General features: G+C 39.4%; 1 protein-coding gene across 1 annotated transcript; it reads right to left on the bottom strand.

The window, feature by feature from the left end:
* Window positions 1–7,331: 7,331 nt before the first annotated feature.
* Window positions 7,332–9,257, bottom strand: LOC131472727 (ladderlectin-like). The gene is made up of 8 exons (XM_058650154.1): window positions 9,150–9,257; window positions 8,936–9,036; window positions 8,615–8,668; window positions 8,400–8,489; window positions 8,203–8,291; window positions 7,977–8,102; window positions 7,788–7,884; window positions 7,332–7,693 (listed from the first exon to the last, which is right to left on the bottom strand). The coding sequence occupies exons 2-8, from the start codon at window positions 8,997–8,999 to the stop codon at window positions 7,623–7,625; spliced, it is 591 nt and encodes a 196-aa protein (XP_058506137.1). The 5' UTR covers window positions 9,000–9,036; window positions 9,150–9,257; the 3' UTR covers window positions 7,332–7,622.
* Between the last annotated feature and the right edge of the window lie 2,655 nt (window positions 9,258–11,912).

Raw genomic sequence — 11,912 nt, 5'->3', positions numbered from 1 at the left:
CATACCACACTTGTTACCTTATTATGTAGTTTTGTTACAGAGTGAGATCTGTATTGTGAATACACAACTCAATAACCCTAAACAATGGATGACGGCACTAAAAATTCAGCTGCTTCTTCATGTGATCTTAATAATGGAAGCATAGCAAAAAGTTGCACTAATTACTTAAAAACTATGTGTAGTATTCTTAGCAGAGGCCGAATACATAATATTAATTGTATTTACATTTTCAGAACATTGCTGCCTTACTGTACCAATATACGATGCTGAATTCTAATGCCTTGTTTAACTATTATTATATTTTCTTTACACTCTGTCCTACTGTGTCATTACCCAATCCGGGATCCAGGATTTGTTCTGCCTGTACTTCCTTCAGACTGCCTTAGTCCATGTTGCCTTTAGGGTATAATCTGTAGTCGTCGCAGTTTTCATCGATACTATTTGGTATATGCTGCATTACTGTGATTGCGTTGATTAGAGTGCATGAACAGTAAGTCGGATTGAAAACATCTCGGGGACTGAGTTGTGAAGGTGAGAAAGAACAGTGTTTTTGGCCCCTGCCTATACTCAGATAACACTATTTCAGTGAGCCTTTCCTTTAAATACTAAATAATAATAGGTGAAGGAGGCAAAAATGGGATTTTAATCACCAGTTGAAATTACAGCGCTATTTGGGCTTTTTTAGAGCGCAGATTAAAGTGTGAGAGTGCTCATCTCCCTAAAAACCAAATGAGCAGTGCGTGCGTTAATGTAGCCGTGTTACAGTGGCTGACTCAGCTGTAATGAGACGTTAATGAAGATGTTGGGTAATTTTGGCTGGCAAGGGAAGGACAAAGTGACATGGGGGAGGGAGAATAGGAGAGGAGGAAAAAGAGGAAGGATGTGGCAAAGGTAACGAAGCGCCAGCTGCTTTTCCAGATGATCCGTATGTGGGAAAACATCTGTCCTTTCCTCCCTCTTTGTCTCTTCCTCAACACCCTTCAGAAAGTGTTTCTGCAAAATGACGTTAATGAAGATATATTACCACAACGAAAGCTCTATCCATTGTCGCCACACAGATCAAGTCGGCTGCACACCCCTCCCTTTTTAACGTGTGGACAAGAGTGTTTCCCTCCCTCTCCATCACGCTGGACAGCTCCCCACTCTGTGAGTAATGTTTATGATACACTTGAGCGGAGAGGTGGCGGAGGCTGTGCCGAGTGTGAGAGCAGTAAAAAAAAAAAAATTCAAGTGCAGCATCTCCTGCACACAAATAAGGACTCACAGCCAATTCTGTGCTTGCACAGTGTGTACTTAATTTAAAGACACAAATAAAAAGTGCATCTCCATGGTGGAAAAAAAAAAAAAACAATTTAACCTAACGTTATAAATGACGGATTACATTTTAAAGTAGAAATGTTGTGTTGTTTATTCAGATTACATCATCGTAACTGCTCTCTGAGGTTGTAATGACATATTATTCCAGTGTTTTCTGTGTTGTGTTATCTGAGAATCGAGTGAACTGCATTTTAACAGCTCTTGGAGTAGTTATTTGTTCATATGCTCATGAGGCACCTATTGTGAAACCAGTGGCAGGAGGTAGATTCATTTCCTCGTCACATCGGAGGTGAGTCTAATGTCACATTAGTCACAATCGTGTCGGGATTTTTATGCTTTCTTTATTTGAATAGCGGTAATAACCATCATTACTTCATAACACTCGACTTTTATTCACTGCGCTGAATAGTTTCACGGTTAAAGCTGTAGATGTAAAGATGTAAAGATGTAGAAAAGTGTGACACACAAAAAGACCACAGAAAGTTAAAGGAACACTTCACTGATTTTGCATTTAGCTTTGTATTACTAGAATAGGGGTAGTATTTAGAAATATCTTCATTCTTTTTTTTGTTACGTGACCACCAGGGACACTTGGTCCAAGGCTTGAAACTGCAACGCTAATTCTGCACTTTTTAGACCCACTCGTCGGGGGGCGGGACCTCATTCCCAGAATGTAAACAGTGTCTGCCATCTTTGCTAACAGTTACGCTAACAGTACCAAGAAAAGAATGAAGAGATTTCTCAACTCAGGGGAAACTGAGGTTGGGAAGCACAATTTTTTCTAAAATACTGCCCCTATTCTAGTAACACAAAGCTAAATGCAAATCGGTGAAGTATTCCTTTAAATAACTGTCACAAAAGTTGTATATGAAGATGATCAGTGCTGACGTGAATGATCATAAATGCTTTTACGTGTGGTTGACATCAAATCATCCTGAATCTATGATAGCGGGGTTTTTTGTTGTCCTCTCAGGCGCAATAAAACTGACACTGTATTATTACATTTGCACTTTTTATGGCAAACCTGATGGCAGACGGTCAAATCACCACTCGTCTTTTAGCTGTTTTGGGTCCTCACCAATTTCTGAGGGTAATATCTCGTGTGTAACTCCTTGTATATATGGACTACTGTAAACCCGTTTCAACAATAATACAATATCTTGTTGAGTTTTCCGTTTTGCTTCAGGTTTAATGTTGTTTTGCTGTCACAACTATAACTCAGTATGAATGTCACACTCCTTGTGACGCCACAAATGAATGAAGATGAGTTTATTAAAGGAACTCATTTCACAGGCAGAGCTAAAATTATGATTCCGACTGTCAGACAATACCAGCTCCTCTACGGTAAATGCAGTAAAAAACATTTTATTAGATGCAATTCAGCGCTTTTCCCAATCGACATCCAGTTAAGTGACCTGATGTTAGCCTGTAAAATACACTTTGTAGATGTAATAAATTCCAATGGAACCACAGTAACAAATTATTTTTTAACAGCAAACACCATATAGTGCGTCAATAAACGGGGGAAAGTATATTCTTGTTTCAGTGAAATGAAGTTCATGGAGCATTCGTGTCTGAGGGAAAACGACTGCAATTAAAGATAATTTACAGTTTAATGTCCAAATGTCAAATGTAAACCATTTTTTTCCACTTTTGATGAAAGAAGAAGATGCTTACGAGCTTGTTTGATTAAACAATTTTACTTAAAGTTACGTTTTGGAACAAATTACGGCTTCGCTGGTGAGTTTTATTTCCCTGTAAATGTTGAATCTGGGTTCTGAGGACATAGCTTCGCTCTCTGAGTCACGCACTTTAGCTCTTTAACAAAATAAGTCATGTCTCAGTTGAGGTTGCGAACCACAGTTTCAGAAAGTGGGCATCAGAGGGATTATAGAGATGTTGAAGTGTTTTGAGTGAGCGCAGTCATACAGAGAGGGATCGGCACACAGACCCACACAGTTATCGTCCGAAAGCCCTTTGCCGTGACCTTTGCGAATTTGATATAACAACAATATGATGTATATATTTTTTTTTTAAGGTGCTGACCCAACGTTATTTATTACAGATTGAGCAGTTTGATCCTCTTCTGGAGTAGTACAACATTCTGCTGCATGAAAGCATGGGACTCTAATGCCACACAACTCACTTTTAGTCCACTAAAATGAGGCCTTAAGATTCCTCTATAGCTTGTGGATTAGTAGGTCAGCTGTAAATCCACTGGAACCAAGCTAAGCAGGTTCTGCAAACGGTTGTCTTATAGATCATGTGGAAATGAGCTAGTTGTGGGTAACTCATTGATGGAGTTCCCATATGTAGGCCTTCTGTAAACGGTATGCTCCAGCTGGACAATGTGCATTCAAGCAAGGATGGCTTACCACCCCCAAAGGGCTACTGGTATTTAAATGCATATAATTATCCTCCAAATACTTTTGGCATTTTCAAACCTTTACTTTTGCAAGAAAATGGATGAACAGCACAGCCTTAATTATGACTGCCTGGGGGAGTAGATGCAGAGGAGCAGAGAAGAGGCTCCAGACATTCAAATAGTGACGCATCAGGAACTGCCTGGTATGATCCTAACTGACTTGCTCAAGGGTACTTTGAGGGCAACAGAGGAGGAGGAACTACTGTTACTCATTCTGTCCTCCTACACATGTTTTGTTTTTCCCAGCCAGTCTGTGGACACAAGCCAATGACCAAAAAAAAGGTTTTCTAACCTTTAGGCAACTCTTTCTTTCACGTCTGGCAACTCCTCCATCCTCAATGATTTGTTGATTTGTCGGAGACAAATATCTCTGACAAAATGTTTCTAACGCATTGATTTGCCCATTTTCGTGTTAGGTTTATTTGTAGCTTCGGAGTTTCTTATGGCCTGTTTGGGAGCATGGAGCAGGGTTTTTTTGTGGTACCTGGCAGAAACTGCTGTTCAGTCATGCTTATTGGAGCCATCCCCTGTTTTTCTTTTTTTTTTTTAAGGTTGTTGCCTAGGCACCCCGGTTGGTCTGACATGAGCGCTGTTGTGGTCATGTCACGGCTGCAGTCTGGAGAGAAACAAACAATAGGAATGAGAAAGTGGGTTCTTTTTGTTATTGATTGTCCATGGTCAATCTGAAACTTCAGTGAAACTTACTGAAGTGCCATGGAAACAAAAATCTAACGTCTTTCACAACAGATGGTCCCTCTCTATCTCTCTCTGTCTAGGTAGGTAGAGGCACTGACATTGTTTTTGTTATTGCTCAGACGTCCTGAGGGGATGAGATAGAAGTTCTGCAATGAATCTTCACATAAATATGAGAAATGTTAGTTAAAGCAATATGTATAATTGATATTTTGACTTTTGCTTGTATTTTATTTGGGCGTTTGATTACATATACATTATCTGTGGTAAGAACAGAAGCATATTCAAGCTCTTAATTCAGATGTGCCTATTTCTGATCATGTATGTTTTCACTCATACTGTGTCATCTTTAAATGTGTTATCTCAAGTGAGGTAAAAAAAGAGCATCTATAAGTTACTGAGCAGCAGCTGCTGGCACAACCTTTTGCCCATTTACCTGACATCAGGTTCAACTGTGGCAACACAAGCATGCACTGCGACACAATGTCACGTGTACCACAATTTTACAATTAAAAAGTATTTTCCAATGCCTGAGGTGCAGCAGTGTGTGTGTGGGTGGGTGGGTGTAATTGCTTTGACCTCAGATTTGGTAAATGTTGTTCTTTGTTTATACTAATAAAGGTGTTAAAAACCACAGGATTGTAATTACCTGAGAGTTAAGTCGATCATTTATTAATTTTGACTAATTCATTTGATCATTTTTCACCGAGCATCTATAGAGATATTTTTCACATGACTTAATATCAGCGTGTTTTTGAAATGTTCAGCCATTTCATGTAAGGGTCTTTACAAAAGTGGAAACTAATATCAGCAATCGAGAAAAACCACTACTTAACAAAGGTTGTCAGTGGGTTGCCATGGTAATTCTCGATAACACATTCCTCGTTGTGGTGCTGGTAATTGTTAATGTTCCACACAACAGCATCACTGGCCTGTTGACCACTGACAACCTCATTAGCTATCTTGCTGACAGGATGACAGTACAGTCAGAGGGGCGATATTGCAGTGGGCGGAGAGAAGCGGGAAACATAATGAGTGATAATGACTGATAAGAGTCTGTATGGGTTTTATGACGGACTTCCTACTGACGTGCTGTCAGTAAGTTGTTGATTTAGACGTATACATGGGTCAAAGGTATAATGTATAACCCAGTTTTATACTTTCTCTGCAATCGTTTCACACTTTTCATGCATTTTTTTAATTCACGTTTTTCACAAGTGCAGTGTGCTGTGTGTGTTCCTTTGAATTCCAATACAAAGAGAACGTCATCAACTACGTGAAATGATGAATCACACTTCACAACACTTACCTAGCAGTCATTGTCAGCAATAATCTCACATACATGAGCAACTAAAAACAGAAACGTTGACACTCGTTCAGGTGACTGTGAAATACATAAAGAATGTATTTAAAAATATGTATGTAAAATATAAAGGACAGATTCACCCCAATAACACTAACAAACAAACATATGCAGCATAGGGCTGGTTATCTAAACAGCCTGGATAGATGGATACAGATTCCAGGGCAGAGATGAGTTTCACACATAAGATTTGTATAAATAAAGAGTTTTTTTCCTCAGTGCAGTAACAAACGCTTATTGCATTCCCATGGGGCTTTTGAAGGAGGCACGATGTTAAGCCATTAGCCTACAGCAACTGGAATTCCCACAGCAGCCGTGTCAAATTATGAAACAACCACCATAAGGCCGATGGCTGAGGTTAAGTAAAGTGTTTAACCTGTGATAATTGCTGCTCAGCTGCATACAGTTAAAGATATAGTACAGCCAGTGTTATTGTTCATGTTATTACTCATTTAAACTCATTCGCTTCTCATATACTTTATGAGCAAAGAGGCAGGTTTATCACTAAGCAAGGTCGGCAGGGATCAACAGCTCTGCTGCCGACTGTGGAGAGATCATTTAGTCTGATATCAGATGTATCTGCATGTTTACAGCACAAAGTCTATTAGCATTAACCAACAGATGAGCGAGTTTTCTTGTTCATTGTTGTCTTGACTTCTCCTTCTGTTCGTTTCACTAAAGTGCAGCGTGAAAACTCGGACCAGCTGAATGTTGCAACCTCCAGTTGAACTGAGTCTAGTGGAGACTATTAGGGTGCAAAAACGACCTAATTAACCACTAAGATACAGTGCACATTGACAGGTATGCAGTTTGTAGTTTGCCTTCCAAGCAGAGTTTTCTTTTGTTTTTATGTTTCACAAAGACGGACAGGTCCATGTCCTGGATCAGTACTAAAGCTGACCCCCTGTTTTTTTTGTTTTTGTTTTACAAAACCGTGTCAAGGCAGTAACACACTCAAACACAGAATGGACCCAAATGCACAAAGGTGGAAGCAGAGATCTCAGTTCAACCAAAACAGTTTATATTAACAAAGCAAAGTTACTTATGACACAGACGCAGAAATCCAAACAGGAGACGTGAGGTACAGGACGAGGAGACACACAAGACGCACTGGCACAAGACAAAGGGAGGAGGGCGTATTTAAAGGAGCATGGACTGATTAACACCAGGTGCAGACAATCAGGGAATCAACGGGACGAGACGCGACAGATGAAGTGCAGACAGGAAGAAAGAAAAACCATTCACCAAAATAAAACCAGGAGTACACATAAACTAAAGTAACTGACGCAGACTTTACACTTAACACGGGACATGACAAAACTTTCTTCAAAATATATGTTTGTGATTAAACTGTGAGATCGGATTTGCCTCATTACAGTCCTGAAATGAATCCTGGTTCAATCATATTAAGTGCCACAAAATGATGTTCTTGCAGATGTGCTAGTTCCAAATGTATTTTTGTATTGTATTATATTATATGTGTTGATTAAAGAACCCACAATGCTGCACAAGTATATCACAATACACCAAATCTTGTTTTTTTTTTCCTTTTTATTTGTTGAATTTTTCTTCATACACATTTTATTTGTAAACTTGTAAATATTAAAAAAAAGAAAATCTAACAACAATACATGACCAAAGAGGATTTTCTTTTGCCCTTTTACAAATCTGATTTTGATTTCAACTGACGCATCACATACAGTACAAAGCAATCAAAGCAAAAAATACTAATATGGCTTAATTTTCTTCTCCTAAAAGCAAACACAGTTTTGTTCATTAGCAGTTTAAATGTCCTCCAGCACTAAATATGTCCTGCTGTCGTGTTTAGCAGTTACCAGTTTTCTTCACGCAGATGAATGGCCATCCATTACCACAGCTATGATTGGACCAGCCCGCTGCAACACAGAGCATGTAAACATTCATTACTGTCTGTTTTCTGTTTAAAACATCTTTAAAACATCTGAATCCTGTCTGTGAATGCTGTCTCACCTCTGGTTTGGACGTACATGCACTGGTATCGGCTGACAGTATTCACTGTACCCCAGTTACTGTAGCTGAAGGGGCTCTGGTCCAACCACCTCCAGGTCTGGACACACATCACATAGAGTTTATCAATCAGCAAACTTTAATACATGTTATTAGGTTTTTATATTCATGTAGCCTAATGAGTCTAATTACCTGGAAATAGAAGCCTCCAATCCAGGAGACTGTTTGTCCTGACCTCATGGTCAAGTCCTGCAGAAAACTGTAATCAAACACATTACTGACAGATGGCAAGGACGCTCCCAGACTTTTGCAATAATCCTAAAAGACACAAATACACACACATACATGTTAGTGTTAAGGTCATCATTTGTTACAGAGAAAGCCAAATAACATTGTTGTATATTTGAATTCAAATTACCGCAGCACTGTTCCAGGTTCTGCCCGAGGACACAAACAGATAGCAGCCGTCCTTGTATCCGACCCAACCAGAGGGACAAATGAAACGACCTGCAGAGGAGAGAGACAGAGTGACAGAGATGAGAATGATTTCATGTCATTACATTTTATGGACACACGATAGACAACGTGTGGAGTAAGTTGGTGAAGACAATAGACCTTGAACTGGTGCGGCCACCTCTCCAGCAGGCTGTGGCTCTCCCTCCAAAGGAACAGCTTCAGGAACAGCTTCAACTTCCACTTCTACCACTGAGACAAAAAGAGAAAACATGAGCTGAGATGCAGTTGAATTTGATGCGGTCTGTTCATAAAAGTTCACATTATGTTGTCATAATGTTAATACATCATACTGCAGAAGTGTTAGGGTTGTTTACCTTGGTTTTCCATCTGTGGCTCCACTGGTGCTTCTGCTGGTTTCACAGCTTCAACTAACAGAGAAGAAAAGAAGCTTTATGTCGCCTGTGAGTGATTTAATTTCCTTACAATAATAATATATTTAAACACTCGACTATGCAGCATTCAGAATGTAGTTTTTTTTCTTTAATGTCGTTTTACTTTTGGGTGAGTTACTTTCTATAGTCCACTATAAGTTGACACTGTTGTAACAAAGCCATTTCTTTAATAACGGTGTTTTCTGGTTACACATGGAACTGCACAACTGTAAGTGGAGATAATGTGTGAAAAGCTGATCTGACCTGCTGCTGCTGTGATAGCAAGAACTCCACTGAGCAAGACAGTGAGAAGCAAGAGGACCTTCATGATGAAGATGATTAGGACAATGACGGGATGTAAAAATCTGTTGGGAGTCAGAGAGAGAAACAGTTAAAGAACAGAGAGTCAAAATGACATTTAATGGAATGATATGAGAGAGAGAGAGAGAGAGAGAGAGAGAGAGAGAAGGAGTCTTACCTATGAGGTGGATGTGTGTTGAGGCTGTTCAGGTATCAGATGCTGCAGTGATGATGATGATGATCATGAGGCTGCTCTGCTCTTTATATACACACCTGAGCCACAGGTAAACAACAGAGCAGCACATGAACAAATGTACTTGAACCCTACATGTGAAGGTTTTTTTTCCCCCTTTAATCTGCCAAAAAATGCCTTCTTGACCTTTACACAAGGGCAATAAGGAAATGTATCAATATTATGGTCATGGCTGATATGCTAAAGATTGTAAAGATGAACTGATCCATACAGTGCCCTCCTGTAGTATCGGAACAGTGAGGCAGTGAGTAAAGAATTCATCTATTTTTGCCATGAACATTTGAATTTGACATCTATTTACATCAGAATAGAAGATAGCACGTATTGTTTGAACACACCCATTTTTTTCATGTGAGCCAAAGTATTGGAACATGTGACTGACAGGTGTGTTGTGTTGCCCAGGTGTGTCCTATTACATTGTGTATTCAAACAATAAATGGCACTGAATGTCTACACTCTGCTGCATTCAGACTGCATTTAAGTGGAACCAGCATGAGAACCACAGAGCTGTCTATGGGTGAAAATCAAGATGGGAAATCAATCAGAGCCATTGCACAAACATTGGTCATAGCCAATACAAGCATTTGGAATGTCCTGAAGAAGAAAGAAACCACTGGTGTACTAAGCAACAGATGTCCCACAGGCAGACCAAGGAAAACATCAGCAGTTGATGACAGAAACATTGTGAGAGCTGTAAAGAAAGAGCCTAAAACATCTGTTAGTGACATCAGCAGCAACCTCCAGAGGGCGGGAGTGAAGGTATCACAATCTACTGTTCGCAGAAGACTTCATGAACGTACAGAGGCTACACCAGAAGATGCAAACCGCTCATTAACAAGAAGAACAGGAATTTGCAGAGACGAGCCTCAAAAATTGGACAAAGTTTTATGGACTGGTGAGACAAAGATGAGCTTTTACCAAAGTGATGGGAAGGCTAAAGTTTGGAGAAAGTCAATCTCCACACTTAAACCCTATAGAGCACGCATAGAGCACGCATGTTGACAAATAAAATGTTCATGCTTTAAACTGTGTGATCTGATTTGCCTCATTTTCGGTCCTGAAATGAAACAATGTCTAAGTGTTTATGTTTATAAAAGCGTAATATTTATTATACAAGTGTATTATGATGAAACACTGAGTATAAAACAATAAAGTAATGAAGAACAGTCATGTCGGTCCAGTTTGTCACATCAAAGTCTCACACTTCAAACGTGTACAGGTGAAGCATTGAACTTTAAGAAGGGACAGATGTTCTATAAACCCATTATAATCATAAAGATTGCATGCTTCCTCATAATAAACTGTAAAAATAATGCAGTATGTTTCTGTCTGTTTTCAACTGTTCACATACACGTGTTTTCCTGTAATCATTTGTGGCCGTATACATTTCCGGGCACTGGCACATTATCAGAAACTGATTTATCAACATCTGTGAGATAGTTAAGTACATTACACATGTTTTTTCTTTCACAATGTTATCAATGTGTGTGTGTGCACATAAATATGAGGAATTAAAAAGTGTTTTAATTACAGTCTTTTCTGTAGGGTTTGTGTGTTCCATTGCATCCATGTATATATATATATATTTATATATATATATATATATATATATATATATACATATATACATATATATATTCATGTATTTATCACTTAATCATAACAATCCTCAGCATATCAAAGTCCATCAAAGGGCCACATAGAGACAAACAACCATCCACTCTCACATTCAAACCTATAGGTCAATTTAGAGTGTCCAATTATCCTAATCCCCTAATCTGCATGTCAATACCAGGGAACCAGTCCAAAAAAAAAGCGCTGGAGAGACTCGTACGGATGACACAGTACAATCTGGCAATAAGTGCATGGTGGAGAGGGGCGTATATACCGCACTGATTAGTGATCAGGTGCAGCTGCGGTGAGCTGATGAGGAGGGAGTGGCAGGCAGGTGATGACAAGGAGGGAGAGAAGAACTGAGAGGGGAGATCAGGACATTTCACATTTTGTAAGGAGTGTGTATTTGGCCCGTTAGAGTGGTAACACTGCAGCTGAGGTCCATGAAAATAATCACAAAAATATCTAAACAAACTCTTTTCCTGCACACAATTTCCAACCTACACGGCAACAAATGTTGCTGTGGTTGTGGTCAGACCCTGTGTGTTGCTGTCATTTTCATATGACTTGCGTTTTTTCTTAAAATCACCTACAGGTGCAGAGAGTTATGGCCAAACCTCCCATTGACTCACATGTTAAAACTCTGCTCTGGATGTTGTTGTTTTTTAAAAAAATGAAGTGACGGGTGATTTTTAAACTGTCATTTCTCTGTTAATTCACACCCATTTTTCACACATTTAAATGTGGGAGCTCCTGACAGCCTCCTGACGCTCACAGGCCAAAAATGTTAGCGGTATCATCAACCGTTCTTGTTGCTTTCTCTGTTTTTCACCAGTTTCACACAGTTAGAAACAGGTGTTTGGAAGAGGGAGGGGGAGGGGCTTGTGCAGCCAGCTGCAGGAGTCAGTCTCTGTGTCTAAGTTTTAAAGGTTGATTCCACAAAAATACTACTACTACTATGTCTCAGTGCTTAAAGTTTTAAAGGTTCAACCCACCCAAAAGGCACTCATTTCCCACATTACCACCAAAACTGAACCATTTCTTAAGCGATAACTTATATCCCCTGCTGGGCGT

Source organism: Solea solea, chromosome 14 (genome assembly GCF_958295425.1).
Source record: "Solea solea chromosome 14, fSolSol10.1, whole genome shotgun sequence".
Lineage (NCBI taxonomy): Eukaryota > Metazoa > Chordata > Actinopteri > Pleuronectiformes > Soleidae > Solea > Solea solea.
This window is presented reverse-complemented; position numbering and strand designations above follow the sequence as displayed.